The sequence below is a fragment of the Hirundo rustica genome, chromosome 10 (assembly GCF_015227805.2).
Source record: "Hirundo rustica isolate bHirRus1 chromosome 10, bHirRus1.pri.v3, whole genome shotgun sequence".
Classification (NCBI taxonomy): Eukaryota; Metazoa; Chordata; class Aves; order Passeriformes; family Hirundinidae; genus Hirundo; species Hirundo rustica.
Window position 1 is genome coordinate 10603492 of NC_053459.1, and position 27316 is coordinate 10630807.

Genomic DNA, 27316 nt, shown 5'->3' on the forward strand with positions numbered 1-27316 from the left:
GTGGAGGAGGAAAAAAAGTCACAGTACCACAGTAAAGTGTTCTTTCATCAGTCTTTACATTACACTGCTTAAATTCCCAGGCTAACATTTCAGTGGAAATTAGGCATGTTGGATAGAAGACGAATATCTAAATATATCTGTTTGGATTTGGCTGTTACAGTCTTTTACCTACTAATGATTGTTAAATATATTTTGAAAAAAGCTGTATTTCTGCCTGGTGTTCATGGCATATATATTTTATAACAGAACAATTTTTTAGCATCAATAGAAATAAAGCATAAAAAAACCTTCACCAATATATCAGCAGAGCTGCTCTCATAAATAACTACCACCAAAATTTCGACCCCAGAAATTACTGTTCACTCTCAAATTCTAATAACTTTGTCACAACTGAACTAGTTCTGACATTTTAAACTAGACTGCAGTTTCAAAGATGCCAAAATTTTTCAGTGAAAGCAGAAGAATTTATGAGTTCCAGAATTTTTCAGGACAAATGGCAGTCAAAATACAAGTCCAAGACAAGGGAAAAAAAAAAAAAAATTAAGAATTAGGAGCTGACAAGAAAAGAAAGAACAAAATAGAACATGCAGCAGCATAGATACGTCAAGTTCATTCACTCTGATTTTGAGCTGACCCTTAAGCTGCTTTCCAACATATTTTTCTCCTAACATGAGTTTCCAGTACATGTATTATTTGGTATAGTTGGCCCAATATTAAAACAATGGAATCCTGCAGCATGAAGGCAGCTGTTGCTTTTTCAATTTGCTCGTGGAGGCTTTCCAATAATTTCTGTGTCAGAGGATGCTTTAAAAAGTTTTTTCTCCTCTCTCTGTGCCTGGCACAACAAGCCCATCTCAGACAATACCTGCCAGACAGACACTGCATTCTCCAGCGCAGCCCTTTCAAAGCCAGTGCTTCACTCTGTCACTCTTCTCCTTCATTTTTGCAATAAATCAATAACTTGGTAAGCAGTTACGTGGTTCAGTGACACCTCTCTTGCTAAGACTTATTTCTGGAGACAGGGATAGGGACTGGGTGACAGACACCTGCTACAAACCAGGAATCTGCCCTGATTATTTGCTACAAGTAACATTGTTTAATACTGTGGAGAAGAAAAGTGTACAAATTCTTGACAAAAAAGGTGATGCGTTGCTAAAATATAAATCAAATTAATTTTTGGTCTAATGAATTATTGTGTTTACAGCTGCAAAATAATGAGAATCCAGTCCCTCCTCTAAAGCTATTCTATCACTGAGTCCTCTGATGCTAATGTACAGCACTGCCTCTTCCAGATCAGAACCGCCCCCAAGATTTAAACCTGGCATTCCTGAGGGTCTCTGAGAAGGAGCCCTCCTATTTCCCACTGACACAAGGCACTTCCAAGGGAATGGACCTGCATCTTCAGCAAGTCAGCTTTTTTGGGAAGTCTTCATCTGGGTGTACCCCTCAGCCCTTGCAAGGGCTGAAGAAGAAGCCTGGTGGCATCAGCCTTCCCTCCCGCCATGGGCACCATCAGAGCCTGCCCCAGAGCATCCGCTGGGAGCTGTGTCTGCCCAGCACTACTGCCCCACCACAAGGAACTTCCCCAGCCCTGACTACACCCACAGGCATTTCATCTCCTGCAACACTACTCCTTTCCCCCCTCCAACAGCAAATTATCCTGGGAGCAACTCTGCCAGGATTTATAGCTGTACAAACCTTTGAGCAGACAATGCAGAACACAGACGAAAATTGGGTTCCGCTGCAGTGCAGATACATAGCCACTACCCCAGGGCAACTTCACACAGCAGGTCTTTCCACTTCTTTAAGCCACGAATAAAAGTAGTACACTAGACAGCCTACATCAGAAATTAGGGATTCTACAGAAAGTGATCAAAAATACCTTTCTACAAAGTGTCTCATTAATTCAGCAAAACTTTAGAGTTGGATAATTGACAGGATTTGCACCAAGAAACCTTTGCAAAAGAAAAATCACACCAACTCATTTACATTCCTGTTTCTCTTGCAACTACCCTACTTGTTAAGCTGAGCCAAAACAGATGCAAAATTACTCTACTTTGTCCAGTTCTGAATGAGTCAAGTAAAATGGCTGAGGATGGTGCTCCCCTTCATTAAAGCCAGCAGGGCCCATGGACAGGACAGCCCTCCAATATCCACACCCTGCAGATATAAAAGTCAAATCTGCATAGTGTTTTCAAGGTTTTTCCAAAAGTAATTAATCTTTTCTGATGCTTCCATTTTTCTGGTTTTCAAAGGACAATTCCTGAGCACTTGGCACAATGTTGGGGGCACAATGGGGCAGGGGGGAAAGCAAGGAAAAGAAAGCAAATCCCTCCAGAAAAGAAATAAAATATGCACCACAAGATTCAACCAGATGCCCTTATCCCCTCAAGGCATGGTTAATATATTATCTGCCAGTACATATGGGACCAATTAAAAAGAGCTAACTCCTCACACAGGCACTGCAGCATCACTCTGGAGGAACCCACAATCCATTAAACAAACTCATTCCAAGTAATTCCATTCTGGAAACACGTGCTCATTCATAACCAAATCCCAGTCTTTAGGAATCTCATATGCCATGAAAAAGACAGCCCTGCTTCCACAGAAATCTCTGGCAAAACAATCTGAAGTTCAACAGGAACAGAACTACCCTCCTCTTTACTGCTGCTTTACCTGTGCTGCTACTTGCACCTACATGAAGAATTACTACCACTTCTTAGAGAACTGTCTTGGTCTTACACTTCAACACTGCCAACGAAATAAAGTGCTCTGAATGATGGAAATAATGAATTGTTTAACTAAAGGAAATAGAAAAGTTCAAAAAAATCCAAACGTTCCCTTCCAGCAAGACCAGCAGAACTGGAAGACTTCAGGCATGCAAAAGGATCATCATTCAACCTCTTTACATTGTGAAAGCTACTTCCTCTGTTTCCAGTAATTATACTCTCACTTTTGTCCAATCTGCTCCAAACTTTGTTCAACACAGCAATGACTTACAAGTTTCTACACACAAAAGACCTACAGAATAAAGAATTCCATCCAGCAACAGAGAAACACCCTTATTCTCAGCACAGTCTCAACTTTTATCCCCTCTCCATTGATTGCCCATCACCACAAACGCAACCATTCTCAGCCACATTACAACCTAAATAATTTTGCCTTGAAAAAAACACTGTTTTTTCAAGTTTGGGCTCATCTTTGAGAAATGAAGTTGCAAAAGAAACACGAATGTCGATGAGAGGGTTATTTGGGGGGGGAGGAGATATTGTTATTAAGTGTTTGTTCATGCAAACCCTGTCAATTATTGCAAGCAGTGTTTTAACATAGAACAAATGAAGTCATATAGAACATCAAGATCCAAGGAAAAGGACCTGGGATGTTAAAGCCCTGAGCTTCTCTAGATGCAGACCTAAAATATATTCCTGTAATACAAGATGGAAATATTCTGAATAACCACTACATTTACAGACCCTGACTGCCTGTGTCAAGCAGCTAGTTAAATAGATGTGAAAGAACCAACAAAATTAAAATATATTGAGTGCCTGCCCAGCATTTCCCCACTGTCTTCCTCCTTTGCCCATTCAATTTAACTTCAAAGCATTAGTGATGCAGTTATTCCAGCAACCCTCAAAGCACACAGAGCTGTAATTCTGCAGGAGATGTTAACAAGGTGGCTTTTATCAAACTTGATGCAGCTGAAAGCTAAATTATTTACCCTGAAAGAGAAGGGAATAAAAGAATTTTGATAAAATATTAAAGTATAGAATCCTGTGAATACCTATTAGTCATTCCTCTGGGGAAAAGAAGTATCAAGACAAATATTTCTTTTAATAAAGAAAAGGCATATATTTGGCTGAAAGAAAATATTCAGCCCTGATGCAAAATGTTTGAGCAGCTTTACAAATTCAGTCCTCTATAATTATACTGAGACTGCTAAAAATTCCACTTTCATAACCACCACCACAAATAAATAAGCGTCAAAATAAATCCAGCAGATTATGATGCAAAAATGTGTCCTCTACAGCTTAATCTTGAGATAATGTTTTTTATAGCATGTCTTTCTGTCCAGATTTGCAGCTCTTTTTACTTGCATTCTGACCACTAAGTACAATGGTAATCAATCTTATGATTAATTTTTTTCATTAAATTCCTCATGCTGCAGCCCTGCTGATGGCTTCTCACCTCTGCTCATCTAAGGTACTTGCATACAGAATGGCCATACAGTTCTTCAAAAGATCTCCAAGCCATACTCAATGATGTCAAAGACAGTAATTTAGCCAAAAGAGAAGAAAATAAATAACCCAAATATTTAGAGGTAAACTGTAAACATGATGGATGAACGTACACAGGGATGCAATGTGAATCTCCAGTGACACTTTTCAGTTGGTCAACCCCAATTTTGCAATGAAGAATTCACAGACGACTTTTCAAGGGAATCTTGGAGGCTTCCTTGTTCCACAAATACTTATAGGAAAAGTAACTCTAGCTCCAAGTGTTTAATGCAGTTTCTTATGTTTGGAAAGCAAGGGTCATTTAGAAAGCAATTAAAATGAACACCAGTCCATGGCTGGGATGATCAAGACCAACCAGTCTGATGGAACACCATCCTCAGAAAGGAACCATTATGGAGAGTGCCTATCAGCAGAGCTCCCCAGCAGCCAGGGCACAGCTTGACAGCTCCACAAGACTTGCGCCTGTGCACTTCCCTCAGAGCTTCATTACAGATCCTGAACGTTGCCCACTGCAAAGCTGCTCTGCCTACGCCCTAATCAGGAACGTTCAGCACAAAACGTTCCACATGGGCACAAAATAAGGCTTTTTCTCTAGGTCTCCACTTGGGAAGATAGATAGAGCTGAACAATCAAAATGAACATTTCTCATGCTGAGGGGTAATTCTGAGCTCGATGACAGATGGCTGTTTTCCTGCTTTCCAAGCATTACCATTATTTAGAGGAAAGTCTGTAAAAATGTTTGTACTGTTGGTAAGTTACTTGGGAGACCACCACAAGTAAAAGATTTTCATTTTTACAGAAAGTATGTCATTTCAGTCCAGAAGCAAGGCATGAAACAGATAACCTCAAACGTGGAAAGTCTTGGGCAAGTTGTTAACTGAAGTCGCAGATTTTCAGAGGGAACTTTAACTCCACGTCAATTAATCACCACTAGTTCCCCTCGTAGAGACCAACCTTTAATCCAGCTACACTATTTTTAGTGTCAGATGGCTTGAGGAACAGAAGGCATCCTTGTTTGATTTTTTTCAATTTTGGATCCCAGGTTGTCTGACTGGAACAGATTTTCAGATTACATTAGAAAAGCCTCTGAAATAACATCAGTCAAGTTCCGCATGCACAAGCCAATTCTACAGTTTTACAAGACAATCGGCTACATAAACATCTGGCTGCTCCATTCCCAGCAGCTGATGAGCGAAGGGGACCTTTGATCATTCAACAAAGCCAGTTTCCTCCTGGGTACAATCCACAATTCACCACAATCCACCACAATTCAAGGGTTCCAAGTTTTGCTGTTTCCCTGTCCTGAAGCGCTGGTTGGCTATCATGTGCATCTCAGTGTCATCCACAGCACAACAGAGAAAATCAGAGATTGAAGCCACAGCAACTCCCTGCAGAAACAGGAACCCAAAATACCACCACTATCTGTTGTTCACGCCAGGGGAGTGTACACCCTAGTTATCCACTCAATATGACCAAGGGTTTTGACTGACACACAATGAAAAAATGTATGATGAGGGCATCTGCTAAAACATAGATTAAAAAAAAAAAATTAGTTTTATATGCAGGTTAAAAAATCATTTGAAAGCCATGATATTACACAGCGTGCTCCTCCACTTTTATAAAGATTAAGAGGAACAGCTTCAACCAGCACATGAAACAGGGCTATGTGTTATGATCTATTTTCCCTGTAGCATCTGTAGAAAGCTGATTAGTTCCAACTCATGCTCAACAACACGAGCACTTCCACTTTCATGTCTTATCACCATTATAGCCAGAAATGAAAATACTCTGGTGGCTATCACTGATGTTCCCAACCTGGCAGAGTAAAGCCATTCCTGAAGGAAATTTGGGATTGCCTTTTCTGCTTACACAGTAGAGGAATCACAAATGCACTTTATTGTGGAGCTGCCAATATTTAATAGCGTTTAATGGTGCAGTATCTGAGCGGAAAAAGGGTGCAAGTGTCTATCTAATGTTTGTCTAAAAAATTAGTACATCAGCTTCCCCTAAGTTTCCCTCTTTGTCTTCATCCCTGAATGTGTGCTGCTGGGTTGGAGTTGTGGGGCTATTTATTTGCTGAAACACCATCTCTGGGATGATTCTGGGGAAGAAATGGGAGGTAATTCTGAAAACAGAGGCAGCAACATGCACACCATTGAAGAAATAATGCAGGCAAGACACAGGGGTAAATCTCAGTGATAGCTTGGCAGAGCTACCCATGGCAAGGCCTCCGACCTGCCTGAGTTGCATAAAACACCCCGGGGCATTGCTGCCCTGTAGGAGGTTAGGCTGTAGTCAGCCCAGTTGACCCCCGCAGCTGCTTCCTCATCAATTCTCACAGACGATGGCCGCATTTCCATTTTAGCCCTAAGTGTGCATGCACAGCAGATGGAACAAGCAATGCAAGGTTCATTTTGGCCCAGCCCATTTGGTTTGGAAGATACTCTTCTCCAGTTCAGCACATGAAGTGCTCTGGCTTCAGCCTCTTTTCTGTATGGCACACAATCAAGCCATATTTAGAGGAAATTCAATTCATCTATAAAAGTTGCATCTCAATATATTGTGACTTAACTCTTTTCCCTAACCCCATTCAAAGGGAGAGAGCACTGCACAACTTTCAAAGCCATTCCCATTTAAACATTACTTTCCACCTGTACATTTTTGAACTTCCAAAACTGCACTTGGTATGAAAAAAAGAACAGCAAAGAAGCAAGGTTGTCTTACTGTATTATATTCACTTAATAATCATAAGCAATTTCTCAGAGAAGTCCTCCAGGCATAGTTTTAATGCTAAAGCAATTCTTGCTTCATTTTAACCATCCACTGATGCAGAGCTGATAGCCCAGCTCATTAAAAAGTACAGGGCACTATTTCAGGAAATGTCATCATTTATCAGGCAGAGTTAAGTCACGCTGCACATGGCAGCCTGAATGCACAACACCAACTGCCTCTGACACTTTCTGAATCCAGCTCTGAAGTCCCTCAGCTTTGGGCTCAGCTGCCTGTGTTGCATGAAGTCACACAGAAAAGCTTCCTGATACAGTGACATCTTCTTTTTCAAGAGGCTTAACAACATTTAAAAATGCATGAATCTCATTTGAGTGACAATCTATTTAACCAGCTATAAAACTCATTACAGGAAGGACAGTTGGAGATAAATACTGCGATAATTTCTTTATAAACTTTAGCACGGACAGTCCTACATTAGGTTGACTAAAGAGTCCAAAACAGTGACAGAGCTCTCACTTTGCCCTTTTGGCAAGTGGTTGTTGGTCAGTAGATTTGTCATATCAGTTGTTAGATCCAACACCTTGACTTTGCAAATTTTAACAGGCAATGCAAGGAATCATTACCTGTGATGAGTTTCAATTTAGACTTCAAATTATTCTTTTGAGGGACTGTGTTTCTATTCTCTCAAGTACTCCTGACACACAGGACATAATTATCAATCTTTGGACTCACATAAGTTGGTAATGAACCACCTACCCTGCCCATCCAAAGGTATTCTTCCAAGAAAATGGGCATTAGGAGAAAGCAGTAAACCCATCCCAAGCCCCTGTCAGGAAGGTGTGTATTTAGGAATATACAATATACTGGAAACCAAGTGGTGACTTTATCAGTAAATTCAAGTGGCTCTGTTGTAAGTGCTACACCCAAGGGAGACACTGCAAAACCAGGGTACCTTCCTGATCCACTCTGACTCTGCAAACATCATACTGCTCTGCTTAAGGATTTGTGTTGCTTTCTGGAAGAAAACCTTATTTTTAAACTAAAGCCCACTAACAGAAGGTTAACTACTCTTAAAAAGTACTTAACCACCTCTTTTCTTATTATCAAGTGGCCCATACATATCTGTCAGATGAGCACCATTTATGATAATGCATTAAATAAACACTTCTACTTAAAATATATGTTTACTTATGAGTAGTTTGAGACACACAAATATCTACAGCTTATTTAGTTGAAGAATCCTCTGCTCTCAAAATGTCCATTCAGCAGCCCTGCCAGATACTGTTTCACAATACTACAGGCTCACTTATTCATAAACAAATCATTAACATTCTTGACATAAATCCATAGCGTACAACAAATCCCAGCTATGACAGTGTTTTACTACATTTGCTGTGCCCATCATGAATGGGAGTTCTGTTTTCACTAAAAAAACCCACTCTCAACAAATAAAAGACAAATTATTCTCTGCAAGAAAACCACCAGGATGAAATGCCTATGCACGGATTACAAACTAATTATCAAGTTCATCCAGTAATAAACCTGGTATTCAGTTAGTGAAAAGGGCTGCCAAAATTTATGCAAGAAATCTTCTTCCTAGAACTTTAGTAACTAAAAAACTCTAAAGGTAAAACACACCATTACGGGCTTTTATATTTTTTCAGCTACTCAGGAAACATTTTATACGTCCCCATTTCTCCGCACACGGGCACAAGAATGATCTGAGAAGACCCTTCAAAAGCCCTTGGGCTTTCGCTCACTGCCAGGGGTTTATTTACAGCCTTGGATCAGAGGGCTTCAGCCAAGCCCAAAATTATCAAGGCCATTTTTACATACCTACACCACAACTTAAATTAGACTAATTAAAACCAACAGAATAACTTAATGAATGCATCAGGACCAGGCTTCCTGCTCTCTCCACACAGATGACAGCCCAGGGCAATATTTCCCAAAAAAACACAGTCCACCAGTGAATCCTCTGCAGATACCCCAAAACAGCTCTATCATGCAGGTAGCATCCCTCTGTGCTGAGGGGAATAGAGGGCATGGCAAGATGGGATTCCCTGCTCAGAGCTGGTCCCCACAAGGGGAGACGCTCCCACAGCACCTCCCAGGACAAATCATACAGCATCCAGCCATCGGCAATGGCCAGCCATCAGCAAAGCTTTGGATATCACAAGGTTAAACACTCTACCCTCAATTCATTAATACCTTCCTAGCCATATTTAAAGAATTGAATACTTCCCTGAATGGCCATATTTAAGTAATTTTAAAAAAAAAAAAAAAAGGGGTGGAAGATAGTTAAGTTACTATTGATGTTTTTGGCAGATGAGATATACGCTCACAAGAGCTGGACTTCTCCCCAGACTGATAAACATATAGCAGACTGCCTTCTGTGCCGGCTGCCAGCTCAGCCTGGGGAATAAAAGATGTTTTCAATTCTGGAAAAGATTCATGTGCATTGGAACACTGAGCACTCAGCAAGGCCTCAGTCCCTTACTCACACCGCACAGGCCTGTGGGTGCCGGGGGCTGCTCAGAGTACGTAAAAATACGCATGAGGCAAAGTTTTGCAGAAATGAGACCTTTGTTATTGTAAATACATGCAGATTTTCATAGCAATTACATTGCAGCATTTTTAGGGGCATGACGCCCCTTTTTATTATTTCCATTGGCATGGCTTTTCCATTTCAGCTTGCTTTAGTTCCAGTTCTGTGATAATTTCATGGCAGTACACTCATGTGTGAACATACGCAGCATGAATGGATTACCGTTTTTAGGTGCGACTCCTGACAATTGTTCTGCAGTTCAGGAGGGAGGGTTTACAGGATACATTTATGGGTCTCGCTCTGTACCCAGCCTTTGAAAACATTTCAGATTTATTTTTGCCAGAGAACACAGCTACCAAAAAAATCACTGGGGTTGTCTAATCTGGCTTTTGGTCAGAGCTCACCATCCAAAGTTCTTGCTTTCACCCCAGTTGCCTAAAGCTGTAACATGGAAAGTTAGTATGGAAACCATCAGAGATGAAGGAGTTCAAGGGAAGAATAAATTTAGCAATCTTCTCATTTGCTTCCAAGTTTTCTGAGCACCTCAATCACAGTTTTAGATGTTGTCCGCAACAGTAACAGATAAAACCTAGCTCTAAAAAAGCAACAATTTAAGACAGAAAATCACATGTAATCACACATCTATAGTAAATGAGACACTACAGAAATGCCAAACTATGGAGGAGGTCAGACCAAAGTGATACATGATTTGAAAGAAGGCAAACAGCTCTGCCAGGAATCAGCAAGGAAACCAGACGAGTTAATCACTCATTTGCAGTATGAGACAACAGCCAAATGACACTGAAACCTCAGTGTCAAGTCACCCAAGGAAATGTCCATGCTGCAGAGCAACACGGGAAGCCCCTGCTCAGGAAACACACACCACACAGCCTTGATGAGCAGTGCTGGGAAACAGCAGCACTGGAAACAACTAAGCAGTACTGGAAAACTCAGAAGACACTCATGATTCTGAAATAATTTCATCCTCCTGAGTTACAGGTAGATCAGAGAGCTTGCAGGGCAGCTTGCTAAGGAGGAGTGATGCCAGTGAAATGCTGCCCACAGGGTATCAAAAGTCCCTGTGATGGCCCATGGAGAACAGGAAAACCAGGAACCAACAGCAAAAAAAACCTGAACTAACAGGGAAGCTGAGCAGAAATCCTGAGGACATAAGTGTTTGCCAGCCTTGGTTGCCCATTTTCTGGAAATATCAGTATCTCCAACCCCATCTTTCCTTTGTTGACCAGCAACAGCATAAAAAACATTAAGCTCTGCAAACCAACAGCTGCACAGCACCTGGTACTGCTAACAGCTCTTCACTAACCTGGTTTAGAAGCTGAGATAAACACTACACTTTTGTTTCTAAAGGCAAAAGCTGGTCATCAAAGCCCATCTGTCACTGGCTGTGCTCCGACACATATCTCATGGTAAACCCCAGTTTGCAATTGCACAAAGCACACCCCACTCACAGGGCTCCCATAGGCACACTGACCAACCACTTGCCTCCTTCAATACTTGTGCTGTATTTTGCTCACTCATCAAGTTCCTGGAAAAGAAAAGGGGGAAAAGAAAGGCATGACCCCCTGGCCCCTGACCCAGCAGCAAAGTTTTCAGTATTTTAACCGTGATTTCAAACAGGAGCAAAGCCAAGCCTGAATCCTCAGGTTATCCTTTGCAAAACACCAGCATCAGCATTAGCAAATGAAAGGATCAAATCACTTGGCTCAGATAGACTGTAATTTCAGTACCTATATTTATTAACATTAGGTACATAAAACTGAGGAAAAGAAATGCTAGAAAAAACACACAGTGATGCTAACCACAACGGCAAACTGAATGTACCGATCCTCTCCTCCAGCCAGGAAACATTTTCAAGCTGTTTCTTTTAAGTTAGTCACTGGGTAGGAAATGCTTTTTAGACAGAAAAATATTTTCTTTTCCAGAAGGCACCATAAAACCCAGGCACAGAGCACAATATAAGTTTTGATGAGAATTAATTACTTGTTTATTATGATAGTTCATTACACAGCTAATCCCCACATATTGTCTAAACAACCTATTTCCTCTGGTGAGTGAAGAATGGTCAACACAAACAAAACAGTTCAATTTTTTCTAAAGGAGAAGATGCAGAGCACTGGTAACACATCTGCAGGGTGTGAAAAGCTAAAGAGCAACATTAGAGGATGTCCTTTGAGCACCTTCCATTTTTTTCTAAGTGAGGGATTCCAGAATGAAATGTTACCAAATATAATAGAATTGAGATGTTCCAATATACTAAAATATTGTTCTAAATCAAGAGCTATTCATTCTTTAGAGCTGTGGGCTGTAGTTTATCATTAGCATCTAGAGTGAAGGATGGTTATAACAGTCAATTCCATTTCTCCCCAGTGACTAAATCATGTACTAGCTAAATCATTTATGAATGTCAAAGGGTGACAGTTTTCAATTAAGATAATGAGATTCTAGAGGCTCTGGCCATCTGAACCCTGTCTGTGGATTTTCTTGCCAATTAAAAACAAAAAGCCAAAACAAAGCAACAAAACACAAAAGGAAGCATTCGGAAAAAGTGATTTTACTTAAACTGGGTACTCACAATCTAGCATTAATCCTACCACATATCTGCTAGCTACATATCAAGAATAAATATTTATACTAGCCACCACATGCTGTTAGACATTAACACAGGGTTAAGAAGATGTTAATTGAAGCATGGACGTTGGAAACTGGAATAATTTTGCTCCCCTTGTAACTCCTCAGCTCCTCAGACAAGGACCCAGCCTTTGTCCATACAGCATCTCAGCAAATGGACGCACAGCATCCAAGGCCTGGCAGCTCTAGAAGAAGGCAAAATAGTCAAGGGAGAAAATCAAGAAACTGCTCACTCACACAGCAGGAGTGGGCAGTGTCCCCAATATCCAAAGTGCCCTGTTGATCCTGGGTCGGATCCAAATGAGGGCACATCCCTTCAGTAGCAAACACTGCCTGGGTGTGGAGATATATATTCCAGACCTCTGTAAGTGAGCATCCTACCCATTAGTTAACTTCCCTTTACTGTTAACTTCCATGGAGTATCTATAATACAAGTGCTGGCAGCAACAACCATTATACTTTTTAGCCATCTCACACCCACTCTTCAAAGTAATTCTTTATATTGATGCAATAGTTTTCAGAAAAAGAAAAACAAACCAAAAATAATAATAATTAAAAAAAAAAAAAAAAAAACACACAAACATAAAGAACAACAACTGCACAGTGAAAGTGAAGCTAAGCTTCTCTGGGTAAAACTTCAAACTCCCACAGAAATTCAATAGTCAAGTCAGAAAAGTAACACCACATCAGACTTGTTGGTTCAAACATTACTAAGCACTGGCCAGACTCCATGCTTTCTCTTTTTATTTTACTTACAATTAGCTGGCAAGAGACGATGATTAGCTAGAAAAACCACATTCCCTTCTGACCTCCAGGTGTACAAAGCAGAACAGCATTAAGTATTTCCTAAAGCAAACCCTGGATCTTTAGGCAGTGTGCAGTAAGGCTCCAAGCAGCTGCAGCAGCAAGTCACCACACAGTGTTTGTGGCACAGGCTCTCACCACGGAGCCCGTTATCTACTGGCCAGCTCTGTCAGAGCGGGCACTGAGCACCGAGTGCCACGGCACTGTCAGGCAGGCACTGCCTCCAGACCCTTTTCCAGAGCCTTGTTCCAAGGCTGGACTTGTACACACTACTGCATACATGAGAACTGACAGAGGACAAGTTTACAGCATATTTCTGTAGAATGGTGTGCACAGCCAGCCCAACTCCCTGTTCCACTGGAGAGCTGGACTTTACCATCTCTGTCCCCAGATCATACCCATACTCAGGAAGAATTAGAAGGGCCAAAGAGTGCAACAACAATGCCAAGTATTGTGAATCTCCCAGGCAAAGCAAGGGGTGTTACTCTGGAGCAGGCAGCTCTGTTCACCAGGGGAATGTCACCATACAGCACACAGGATTCAGTCACCTTGGCATTGCTGGCACTGAAACCATCTTCTTCCCAGTGGAAAAACTGATTACATTAGGAGGTGATGATATGCTTGAAAGTCATTCCTCCCCACCTCCAACAGACGGACAAATTGTGCTGTGTCAGTTTGTTCCTGTTCCAGAATAGTCCCCAACTCCCCTGGAGAGCTCCCAACAGCTCTGCTCCCACCCTGGCATTGCAAAGTCCATCCCACCAGCATTGCAAAGGGAGCCTTTACCTGCTCCTTTAGCCAGAGAGTTCCAATCCAAGGGCTTTAATAAAACTCTATCTTAAATAAAACTACCGCTGCCTGATGAGACCTACTAACTGGGACACTACAAAGACTAACTTTTCTGGAAACTGTTGCACAGCCAAAACCACTCTGCACTGAGGGCTCTGCAGCACAGCTGCAATTGTTAGCAGTCACTAACATCGTTATCAAGAACTCCGCAAAATTTCATTGCTTTACAACCAGCACTGGAAGTCACATATAGCACTGGCACTGCAGTGGTAAGGTCATTTTAAAGCAAACACCAAGTTACAGAGCTCAGTGAAGACCAGACTTAAAAACCTCCCAGAAAAATTGTCTAAAAATTAAGAAAAAAAATTAAAAACCAACAGATGGATTTTTAGGAAATGGGAAAGAATATGACTGCACACGTACGGATGTGAGAGTAAGAACATGTTGGAAACAATGCTTTCTTTTCCCAGGATGAGGCAGACTGCTCTTTAACTTCAGTTTTGTAATGATGGCTGCTGAATAAAAAACATTTATTTGCTCCTGAGAAATGCTGAAAAAAAAACCCAAAAATAAAAAGCAAAGTGGGCATTTTTCATCCTTTGAAGAAACAAATACATGACATTTTCACAAGAAAATGTGAAAACAAGAAAAGATCCCAGAAACAGACTGGATCCACAAATAATAAATACAGGTTTTAGCTGAAAGCAGAAAATATTTCCTGAGGTTCTGGAGGTGTGTCAGGCTCCTGGCTGTGCCGGGCAGCAGCTGTAGCCACCATGAAGCACCAGGGCTGGTGATGCTCTGAGCCCAACGTCAGGCAGCTGCCACAGCCCTGCTCCCGCCCTTCTGTGAGGGACCTACACTCCCTTTTTCCCCTCACTGAGGGGATGAACTGGGTCACTGAGAGGCTTATTAACACTTCCATAAGTATTCTGCAAAGCAGTTTTCCCCCCAGCCCCGAGCGAGCGGGCGGTGCACTCGCTGCGTGACAGACGCTCCTCTGGCGGATGCAGAGCGGCCCCTTATCCAAACAGCATTAGGGCCTGGTCCAGGATGACCTCAACAGCACACACTTTCCAAAAAGAGTCATACAGAAACATTCAATTCAGCTCTCTTAGACATTAAGTCTTGTCTCATATAGCTACTCTTAAAAAAAATAAAATCAAATAAAATTTGGACTTTTAAAAAAAACACATTAAGTTTCTTCTCAGTTGTAAAAGAAATGGAGGATAGCTCCACTGGCATTAGTATTGGCACTTACATTTATACCAACACTCTCAAAATCTGAATTTGGACCAAAACCAAAACCCACATATAGACAGGGGTAAAGTTTATCCCCAAGTGAACAAAATAACATGTCTTCTAGACATTAATGGCTTCTGAAACCCTCTAGCTTGCTACAACATTAGCGATTTAAATGCCAAACCACATTCACTCTGTTTATCTTGGGAAGCTCCACATCCATGTAAGAACACCCTCAGACCATAACAGAAGAATGAAAGGTCAGGCTGCTACTTTCAGAACCAGTGCAGTAAACTTAAGGTATGGTCATTTCCCTGGCCGGTGCCACCCACTGCAGCTGGCTATTTTTCAAATATCATGTAAGCAGCATGAATAACTTCTGATACAGAGAAATAAAAAACTCAACTTGAAAAAAGAAATACAAATACACTCTGAAAGTAATTTAAGCCAACCAGACGTGAGCTATTTCAGTGCAAGATTTCTGCAGATGTGGCTCCTGGGCCATGCCAGGCTGCTCATGGACCTCTCAAGACCCCAGCTGATGGCCTGCTCCTCCTACACTCAGAAGCTCTGCATCACTACATAGCACTTAACTTCATCCAAAGCCTCCTTAGATTCTGTCTTTCTGACAAGCACATGTAGATACCTTAATCTATACAGACCTCACTGCCCCGCAGAGCTGGATCCTGCTCTGCCCTACTGGTTCAGAAAACCTCTCAAGCTTGTCCAGTGACGGGGGTGAAAACCCTAAGCTGCAGTTCTGAATGTCTTTTTCCAGTTGAAGATGCGTCCATGACTCATTTCAGCTCACACTCGCAGCTCAGCATCTCTTCAAATGTGACTTTTCCTTCGAGGAGATGAGCTCCACCATTTCTGCAGCCTGAAACTTGTCAGCATTTTAAATGTGAGCAGGATGGGGGAGAATGGCTTCAGGAAAGGAATTACTAAGCACTAACTAGAATTTATTACTGGAATAAGTGAATATTTTTCTCTGTCTAGAAGTGCCAGAGCTTTTCACTACCCTCAATTACAAAAGGCAGCCATCTCATTCATTTAGAGGTGGGTTTCAGGGTGGCCATAATTCCCAGACAGGCTGCCCTGTGCCTTGGCAGATCCTGCAGCAAAACTGGTATTTCTGACAGGGCTATTTCCTACACCAGGCAGCCCCAATTCCCATTGGACACCCCCAAGGAAATGATCTGAACTCCATGTGCAATGACCATTGAGGAAAACAAAATCCCAAGTCTTCACAGTGGTTTTAGTCCTGGGAAGTCTGTGTCCTGTTCCCAGGCCAAAAGCTGGAGGACTGCGAAGGGCAGGTGCATGACCTCAAAAGCTACAAGGAAAAAACTGACAATTGCAACACCCAATTGCCAATTGTGGGAAAGGGCAACAGCAGAACCTACCTGTGCTTCTGTAACGTTTCAAAATGTTCAACTCCTCCTTCCATAGCAACTCTGTATTTTAGAGGTACAAGATTAAAACATTGCCCTTTGAAAATGTTACATGTCCCAGCACCAAGCTTCAGGCTCTTTAATGAAAAAAAGAGCCTCTGAACACCACATCAAAACAAAAGCCAGTCACAAACAAATGCATCCTAACATTCCTTATAAACCACAGAAAAGTTACATTGCCATCTCAAATGGCAAGATAAAAGTTAATGGATTCCAAGGGCTATCCCTACACACCGAGGTAAGGCTGCATGCCTAAATCTGAGCGATTTAACACTCCTTTATTGAAGTGAACTCTCCAATCTCACAGAGAGTAACATCCCCTCTGCAGCCTTCAGCACTGATGCTCCGTCAACAAGGATGTGACAGAGAGGGTTCCACCTCCCCCATCATCCCGACCACGTATCCCAACAGGCAGCACTGCCATTGGCAGCACAGCACAGCCTGAGGGGAGCCAGGGACACAAATCCACAGCTCCCAGGGCAGCCCAGCTCAGCAAGGGTGAACCTGAACCCAGCTCAAGGCCTGGCCAGTCCCTATGCCTTGTCCTTGGCTGGAGGATCTCGGGGCTTATGGTGTCTCAGAAATCACTGATGGGTTTTTTCCTTGTTACCTACCAGAAAAAGCAAGCACCCAGCACTCCTCAGCAGCACTGCACATCCCTCCAGCAGCTCGTTCTAGCAGGAGGCACCAAACCTGTCCTTACTATCAGGATTTTCTCAAACACACAGTACCAAGCTCAATAGGCCCTTTCACCCACACTATCAAGAGGGCCGACATAAAATTTTCAAAATATCTTTCTTTCTAATTCTAATCCAAACAACAGAGCACAGCTGTGAAAACTGAAGCCTGTACAGATCTGCACTGTACAGGCTCCTTCTTAAAAACACTGGGACAGGATTCAAGCTTCTACATTTTCTGATTCAAATTTATAGTCAGGCACAGAAAATTCCCATGGACTAGGGAAAAAAGAAAAATGCTTAAGCTGACAATTTTCTGAAAGATGAAAAAAATTCACTGCTGTCTTCTGCTGACACACTGTGCAGCAGTGGGACAGAGGTCCACACTATGCCCTGACAACCAGGCAGCTCAGGGAGCTGCCAATTGGTGTTTTCTTAAGTTCCAAAAGGTACTTTTCTGGTCAAAAACCAGAAAAAATATAATAAATGCCATATGGAAAAGCTAAAAGCGGGCAAAAGGTTCAGTTAAATAAATAGCCTCAAATGAGGGGAAAAAGGATTAAAACCCTGTTTTTGAAGTCTGATGGGGTTTTTTTTTCAAGCAATTTTCCTGCTTGTGTTTTCACTCTCCAGCTCAGAGCCAAAGCCAGAACAACCAGCACACCGTAACACAACTCCCACTGCTCCTCTCCCCAGCAGAAGGGAATCCTAGAAAACCAAGGACAAAATTCCTTAACACGACACTAGAAAACAACTTCAGCATACTGATTTGGATGGGATAGCTTTGATGAATAATAACAGAAATTTGGGTTGCCTGTTTTTCTTAAGCAGAATGGCAGGGAAGGAGGGAAGAGTGATCTCTCTCCCCAAGAAACTACCATTTTCAGGTCAGTTCAGATCAGTTCAGAAAGTAGATTAATCCTGACAGCAGGAAAGCTGGTCCCCAGCGACAGGAAAGCCACAGAGCAGCTGAGACTGGCTCTAGAGAGTTCTCCCTGAACCCACTCAGAAAAGCAATGTTGCATCCAACCCTCCCTCCTGTCCATCAACACCCAGACTCAGGGAGGAAAAGGAGAGCTAGAAACTTGCAGGTTCAGATGATGTACTTGATGTTGCCACCATCGCCATGCCTTGGCCCCTCACAGACCCCTAACTCCTTAGATCCTGCCCTCCAGCCAGCAGAATCACTTAGGAAACTCCATAGCAGAGAGACATGTTCATTTTAAATGAGACTACACAAACCCTCTGGATCTCCTGTAACAGTCCAATGGATGGGCTTCCTGCTCTGCTCTTGAGTCACCAGGCTCAAGGTTGAGACTGACCCCAGTGAAGTTTGGATCAGATCCCACTGAAAGATCTTCAGAGCAGTTACTTCACCAGTAGGACCAGACTGAACATCAGTTCTCCTCTCCAGACACTCGGTGAGTGGCTGAGTTTTCACAAGAGCACAGTCCTCCAGGTAAAACACTCTCTGGAAAAGACTGTCCCTGAATGAAGCTGGATACAGCCAGCTGAAGACTTGTAAACTTACTCCAGGGTCATTCTGCAAGCTTGACATGAGATGTATGGAACAACCATCTCTCAAACCCAGAGGGAGCTTGGCATGGGAAGAAAGAGGTGGCCAAAACTCCAAGCTTCAGGACACTTAATTACATTTCTATCTGCTCTCAGTGTTCTTGGCAGCTCCCATCAAATACATCTGGAGAAAACATTTTCATGTGAGGAGGCATTTGAAAATTGTCTAGCATAACACGGACCCAAGGCCACAAAGGGTGATGGTACAAGGACTCCAATTGCCCTGGTGCTATCCCAAACCCAGCAGCACTGCATTCGCAGCACAGCTCCATCAGTAAAACTCACCAGCAGCAACTCAGGTTAGAAATGTTCCTCCTCACTTTGCCTGGAAGCAAAAGCAGCCATTAATCTGTGAAAGGTACACTTATTTAAATGGTCCAAATGAAAACACTTATAGAGGTTTTTTCAAAGACCAACACTCCAGAAGTCATCACCAAACTGCCAATGCAATGAGACCAGCTTAGTCATTCTGAGACTATGCGTCATTTGTTGAAGCAATACCATTAAAAGAATATTAAATACTGACAATACACAACCTTTTATTTTTCCTTCAGATTCTATGCAAATATTTATATTTACCACTCTATATTTTCAGTATTTCAGCAGGAAAAACAAACCGTGAAATGTTGTATTAGGTATTCTCAGGACACTTGTACAATCACTCACATTTAACATCTTTGGTCAAGGAGTTCTGATTCACTTATTCAGAAAGCTCAGAAGACTTAACACTGTCACCTGTAACTCTTCTAGCTAGTGTATGAAGTGCAAATAAGTTCAATTACTATACATGAAAGTGTTATGGGGAAAACAAATATTGTAAGGCTAAACATTGCTTAAAGGGACTTTTCAGCTACACATCTACTTGTCTCTGGGTAATCAGAGCCTCCTCTTGCCTGCACAGAGCCACATCAAAAGCACGGTAGTGCTGTAAGGGTGAGGACACTTAGCCCAACAGCTCAGCACCAACGCAAGGCGTGTCTGCTGAGAACACAGCCATGCCTGCGAGGAAACGGTGACATCTGGGCACACCACTGCTGACTGTCCTGTCCTGCTGGATGACATCAGGGACACACAAAATCTGAAACACGCACTCAGAATTCTGAACTACTTAGACTGAACACTTTAGTGTGCCTTTCTTCAAGGAAATCACTACTTTATTTTTTCTTTCTTGGTCATCAAACAGGCTGGCAGTGTCCTAAACAGAAACTAGTAGTACACTATAAATGAGCCCTGAATATCATTTCCCATGGGGCTTTCCACAAGGTGCTCACCGATTCTGATTTTTTTTTTTTTTTTTTTTTTTTTTTTGTCACAGAATGCTTCTCAAAATTAACATTTTTTTCCAGAGCCATTCAGTTTCTACAAACAATAAATAATGTAGAAAAAAAGGAACTGCCTGAGCTAAGTGGTGCCAGATGAGCCTCCTGGAATCACGGGGTTTTGTTTTAAAGATTCCTGACTGCTGTAAAGTCATAGCAGCAAACTAATGTGCAAAAAAAAGTGCAAAAACTCTGATGCCTTGAAAGATATCCTGAAGCTATATAGCGCCAAAACACCGGGCTGTAAGACTTCAGACGTTTGCAGCCACATGACTCAGGCTTAAATTTCAAATACTTTTCATGTTTTCCTTCTGACATAACATTTAATGAAACCAGAGTTCAGTAGTAGTATCAGTCCTGCTATACATGTCTTGCAGCAGTTTCTGCCTAGACAGCTGTTTGTGTGCTTACAACGTACTTGTGTTTGGTTTAGAAAGGTTTTCCATATGCTTTAAAAATTGGAAAACTATTGTTTCAACTGACTGTATGGTGTATTTTTAACACACATATGCATGTGAACACTGAAAAGCATTAGAAGCTCATTTTGAAAGCACCAATAGCACTTAAAGCCACATTACACCTGAACACGTGCAAACATTTGTCACCAAACCACAGTGGCTGTGATCACCTCAAAGCCATCACACACGTGTACATCTACCCAGAGCTGACTTCTCCGTAGTGAAAGATTTTTTCAATGCTCCTGATATGGGAAAGGCATTTGATGTGTATACTAGTGGAAGTGGATGCATGTAATATACATGAATTCAGCAGCGGAGTCCACAATCACAAAATTTTAAAGTATAAAAGTAGATTGAAGAGGCAAGGCTACAGGTAAATTAACAAATTCCTGTAAAATGAGCAATATGTTTACAAAACCTTGGCAAACAGTGTTCACAACCCAGCCCAAAGGTGAGCAGCAACACACCAATACTGCTGCCTTCGCTTTTTTCACTTCCATTAATAGCTACACAGTACTTTTACTGCTGTATCGTAATGATGTGGAAGTACATTACACCAGCAACTCAAAGACTGTGGTAAAGCAACCTTACACAATCTTATTTCTCATGGACTTCAGAGGAGCTGCACAAGCTACATGATGCCTGAATTAAGCCTTGAGGTTCAGGAAATCAAGCTTGCCCCAGTAAAAGACTTGAAGCTTCCTGCCCTTCTTCATCCACTTCACTTCATCTCATCTTTCCCACTCGCAGCTCTCCTGCACAGTGTTTCACAGCACATTAGGAGAGATGTGGAACTCTATGAAAGAAATTAATTCTAACAATATGAGACTACACTACAGCCATCCATTATTATATCCTTGCCCAAAAATGGCCCCAAACTGTGGGTTTCAGTGAGAATACTGAATTTCCAGATGAGCAGACAGGGAATCACTGAAGTCCTACTGTGAACACTCAGCCATCTGCATGCCCATATGAAGCCAAGCAGTGTCTGGCCCAAAGCTCCAGGACATGGCACCCCTGTCTGTTCCCCTCTGCCTGGCATCCTCTCATGTGAGCCCACTCCCTGTACCACTCACAGAAGCAGAGTGAGACCATCTCCAAAAAGAGGGCTCATGAGCATGGCCCGGCTCAGGGACACCCGGCAACATAGCATGAGGCTGGGCAGCACCAGCACTGCTGCACCGCTGCTCCGGGGGAAAGGCTGCTCGAACACGGTGATCCCTATTAGCCACACGTGTCAGGAGAAGCAGAGACACTCATAAACAGGGGTTATAAACAGCACAACCTCGGAAACTATGCGCCCACTGGGATTTATTATCTAGAAACAATGTCTAGCATCAAGCTTCCAGGAAAATTTAGGTTACAAAGTAAATAGCAGCCAGGCGATGTTCTCTCAGGCTGTGAAAACACCTTGCTTGTTTTCAAAAACCATCAGAGTCCTCATGGGAGCATCAGTGAGACCATCAGCTCCAAAACCCCAGCTGTGCTGCCAAGGGCTGCTGAACCAGACATAGAGGGTACATTTGGAAATAGTTTTAAAGAAAGATTTCACAGTACTTTCAGCATAATTTCAACCAGTGCCACTGCCACAAATATCAAGCCACAAATCAGTGCTCACTGCTTATAACCACTGATAAGGTCAGCTGCAAGCACGACAATGTAAACCAGGCCAGGCAGGTACAGTGAGCTCTGGACTGCAGTCTCCCCATTCCCAGCGGGGAACGACCTTTAAATACCTCAAGCAACCTTGGTTTCTGCTCCAGAGAACACTGAGGGGAACACACATGTTCCACATGCTCACCTGCACTTTACTGAACACATGCCAGGAATGCCACCACAGAAATTAGAAGCGAAAAAGTTTCCCAAACAGACACAGCCCCAGATCACCTCTCTTACATTAAGTGTGAATAATGCTAATCCTGTATTACCTGCAAAATCATGATCTTCTTACCACATCAGAGACTCGCTGATCCCTGTGGGATATCCCAGATGTATGAGTTCACATGTATCTGCCTGTCGCTCTAACTTTGGAGAAAACAGACGAAACTTCAACATTGCTATAGGTGAAAGAACCATAAAAAGTGAAAGGAAAGGAAGAGCAAAAGAAGAAGCAGGCTTCGCCGTATTATATTTTCAAGAAGAAACCTCAATATCTACATTTTTTCTAGCTTATTCTTCTAATCTATTTAATTCTACATATCTTCCAGAAACACAGAGGCTTCTTCATTAAACAGCAGCATAACAGGAAAAGCTTCCATCAGAGGGAAGTAGAGAACAGGCTGGCAAAAACAAAACAAAACAAAAAACAAGAAAACACAGCTTATTCCAGCAAAGCCAGAAACCAATGCTCTGGGAAGGGGAGAACATTTTAGCAGCAGATGAAACTTTAAGCAAATAGCAGCAAACAGCTACAACAGAAATGGGGACAAGTCCCGTTCATGCCCCAGCTCAATGGCTTCTGTAACCCAGCTGCTGATGACAATTCATTCCTATTGCATATGCGTGAGCTTTGCTGCTGACCTCACTACTGGAATTGTACCCATCCAGTCAATGCCAAAAACTTCAGCACAAACTATGAAACTTAACGGGACTGAGCACATTTGGAACAGAAGTAGATTTTGCGTGAACGACAACAGACCAGGAATGTGCAGTCTTGTCATCTGCTGTGTGGGACGGGGAAAGGAGGCCTGTGAGCAATGGAGGACCAGGGCACAGTTTGTCAGAACACGACAGGAGCCCTCACACTGCAGTGGCCGCTGCCATTTAAGTTAAACATACACAGCTTGCCTTAGCGCTGAGGGCAGGACTGACCCATACCAACAGGCATCCACTTCCAAAGGCAGTTCATACTTTCCCTTCCTGAACCAGGCCAAAAGAAATATTCTGAGAGATGAAAATATTTTCTTTGCCGTTTTACTTAGTACAGAGCTACACCACGGACTAACAAGAGACCTGCACTTCCCCACAGCTGGGTATTGACACAAGATACAGCTGGGTCAAAACTAAGCCACATACCATGCACACATTAGAACATCAAGAAAGCTGGGCCAGCTCCACACTTCCCACACCCATACATCAGCCTGATGTGAAAGACAGGGCCGTATCTGCCATTATACATCCCCCAAATATCCCACAGCAGTGACTTGGCATAAATGTAATCCCAGAATACATTAATAGAGACAATAAGACGTCATCTGCTCGACCCAGTGACCACATACCACCCTGCTACAACCAAAATCCCATGCCCAGAGCCTCACAACACTTGCTTGTCACCCAGGGAGAGAGCCTGTGATGCCAGGGACAAGCAGAGGGCCCCCCTGCAACGCCCCCATTGCAGCAGCATTTGTTTCACCGCAGTTACATGCCAGGAGGGAGAGAGCCTGGGACAAAGAGAGTAACATGGGACACCTGAAACTAGATTAAGATGTTGAGGGGGAGGAAGAGGGGAAAAAAGATGCATTTATACCTTGCACAAGCTCTCCTCGGGGGGCCAGGCAGTGCTGCCAACAGTTCTGGCTGATGATTCACAACATGTCAAGGGGAGATCAGACTACTTGAAAGAACCAGACCTCAAGGGTTTCAGAGGTGTTGGGGTTATTAGGATAGTTTATTGCCCATGTAACTCCAGATCATATGTATATGGATTAGGATTAAGCTTTCAGTTACAGGATCTCATCCTAGTTACTCCAGCATCCTTCCCCTCACTGAATTCATTTTGCTCACAATTCACTACATTGTTATTTAGCCCCTTGTATCAACACAGAATTATTATGGGCTTCCTATGACTTTTCCAAGGCTTTCTTTACCATTTCAGGAGCTGGTACGAGTCCAAAGCATCCTTTAATTCTGCAATTTTGAGTCCCCCTGATTTCTTTATTTTTTAGAGCACCTACAGTTATTCATGTATACTTCCCCAGAAACTCCTGTTGGCCAAAAGTGCATTTACAGGCACTCAGCGTTTTTATCAGGTCAGGATGCCTGAAGACTCCAGCCACAGGCAACCAAAGTAGATTTGCACAAAATCAGTGGCCACTGCTGAGAACTTTGGGGTTTGTGGCTCCCTTTCAAGAACAGGGAGGAGCACAACCTCCCCCTGCTTCAGGCTTGGGTTCTGTTGCAACAGGTAAGTCAGAGGCCAGTGATCAATCTCCCCTCCAGAGAGCCCTGGTTCCACACAGCACACAGCCATTCCCACCCGCTCCCTAAGGCCAGATCCCTAACACTGCACAGGATACAGCTAAACAAGGTTACACTCACAAGCTTATTCTGCAAAACACAGGCATTTGGTTCTCTTTAGCCTTGCATGCTCTTGTAGGCAGTATCAGATATTTGTCATAACAGTGCCTTGTTATTTTAATTTCTCCCCAATTCCACAAAGGGGACACAAAGCCATTCTGTACAATCCAGACCAGCACAACACTGCTAACCTTGGCTTTCCCTTTCTCCTTCCCTTCCCTCACCTTCTCCTTTGTCACCAGCCACAGGGTGCAGCCTCGCCTGAGGTCTGTCCCCTGCATCAGCATCTCCCCAGGGAACACCCCTGCCTCCACAGTGCCCAAGACCATTAACTCCTTCACTCAGGGCATCCTGCCACTTGTGTTTAGCAGAGAGGTTTCTGACCACAACAGGGAAAAAAAATAACTAATGATATGCTCACACAGATTTACCCTGGAATCCATCAACTACGTACGTGGTATATCATTCCTATCAACTAAAAATCAAGCTTCTTATTGTAGAGAAAAGTACAGTTTTTTCAGACCAGGAATTATTCCCATTACTGGCTGGTGAAGATTAAAGCCCATGGATCTCTCAGCTTGGCTCTGTCAGCTCCAATCAAACTGCTTGGCTCTATCAACTCCAATCAAACTGCTGAATTTTCTGCTTGATGTTATCAAAGCAAATTCTCAATTTGAATTGCAAAAGTAGTAATAACCTTTTCTTGTCATCTGCCGTGCCCATTGATTCTTATTTAAGACGTCCAATTCTCTCTCACTCGACACTTGCTCTGGAAATCTACACGAAACCGACGCACTACAAAGTGAGTTTTATTTCACCTCGCCCTCTGCCTTCCTCGGATTTCCCCGGACTGTGCAACACGGACACGAGCCCCACGAAGAGCGGCAGAGCCGGCACCGCGCACCGACCGCCGCCGGAGGGTGCGGTAAGGGGGGACCCCGGCGACCCTGACACATCCCGACCACTGGGCGTGGGGGAGGCAAGGGACTCCCACGGCATTCCGCATCCCCCGCGCGCCGCTCCGAGGGACCCTCCCGCTGCCGAGGGGCAGGCAGGGCCGGGCCGGGGGTGCCGCTCACCCGAGGCGGGGCGGAGAAGCCCCTGAGCGGCGCGACCCCGCCGAGCCCCGCGGCCGGCACGCAACCCCGCCGGGAGCGCCGGGCAGCGACAGCCGGGATGCCGCCGGGGCAGCGGCCCCCGCGCTGTGGACGTGTGCGTGTCTGTGTGTGTGTGCGTGTGTGTGTGTGTGTGTGCGTGCGTGTCCCGTGTCCCCGCAAGCCCACCCTCCGCGCCGGCGGGAGGAGAAGTTGCCACAAACTCCCGGTGCGGGGGTGATGCTCCGCCGGTCCCGCGGCCACCCCAGAGCCCCGCCGCCCCCTCAGGCTCGGACCCCGGCCGCTCCCCCCTACCTGCAGCCGCTCCGTGGCCGGCTGCCACATGGTGCCGCGGCGGCGGGAGGCGCTGCCGAGCGGGGCCGCGCGCGGCTCTCTGCGGGCGCGCGCCCCGCCCCGCCCCGCCCCGCCCACGCGTGGGGGCCACGGGCGGACCCGCCCGGCAGCGCCGGTCCTCGGGCACGGGATCCCCCGGGCTCGGCAAACACCCTCCGGCCACAGCATCCATCCCATCTGGGCTCGGCAACCATCCCCCGGGCTCGGCACCCATCCCACCTGGGCAAGGCATCCATCCCCCGGGTACTGCCTCCACGCTCCCCCCCCGGGCGGCATCCATCCCACCTGGGCACTGCATCCATCCCCCGGTGCTCGGCATCCATTCGCCGACACGGCATCCATCCCTCCTGGGCACGGCATCCCCCCGCCCCTCCCCGGGCACGGCATCCTCTGGGCACGGCATCCGTTCCACAGCGTCGATCCCAGCTGGGCACAGCATCCATCCCCCCCGAGCACGGCAAACATCGCACCTGGACACTTGTGGTGACCGGGACAGCGCCTCCCCCCAGCTGCTGCCACAGCCCGGCGTGTCCCGGCCCCGCGTGGCGCTCTCGGGCAGCGGTGTCGTGTCCCCACTGGCGCCCGCTGCGCGCTGCCTGGGAGGGTGATCCCCCCTCCAGGGGAGCCTTCCCCAAGGAACGCTTGCCTCACCGCAGCTGAAACTTTTTCCTCCGGTACTGCAGGTGGTTCAAGTTGCTGCCAAGCACGTTGGACGTGTCATGGCTCTGTAAGGCCGCCGCTGCTGGCAGTCTGGGGTCATGGAGCACAGAGAGCCACCAGCAGGTTCCCCCTGCGAGGTCAGTGCCAGAGTGGTCCCCGAGGGGCCAGCACCAAACCAGCATCAAGGTCACATTCAGCTGTTCCACAGTGTCGGGCAGCCCAGCTGTGCCCAGCATCCCAGCAGTGCCCCAGCACACACAAGGACTGGCACACACGCTGTAGAGGTCTGCAGGCACTGCTCTTCCCTGTGGAGACCAGAAATGTCACAGAAAAGCAAAATCTCTGCAGGTTCCAAAGCTGCCCCAAGGAACATTTCTTCCAGACACAGAAGCTGCCCCTGGCCCTCCCTGCTCACCGGAGGCCACCTGGGTAATGCTTCATGCTTGGAAGCAGGAGGATTTGTAAAAAACCCAAAGGAACCTGTGTCATGCT

At 44.5% G+C, this 27316-nt stretch overlaps 1 protein-coding gene across 5 annotated transcripts in view; it reads right to left on the reverse strand.

Annotated features, from left to right (window-relative positions):
- PID1 (phosphotyrosine interaction domain containing 1) overlaps positions 1-26654 on the reverse strand; it is an 85879-nt gene extending 59225 nt beyond the window's left edge. The window contains exon 1 of one of the 5 annotated variants that reach the window (XM_040074779.2): positions 26635-26654. Coding sequence is in view for 1 of the 5 variants with exons in the window: in XM_040074773.2 (XP_039930707.1) it covers positions 26126-26155 (30 nt within the window). In the remaining 4 variants the exon portion in view is untranslated. Of the gene's footprint in view, positions 1-12918; positions 13071-25413; positions 25480-26125; positions 26236-26634 lie in introns of those variants that run through there. The other 4 variants (XM_040074773.2, XM_040074775.2, XM_040074777.2 and 1 more) reach the window with 4 other exon arrangements.
- Between the last annotated feature and the right edge of the window lie 662 nt (positions 26655-27316).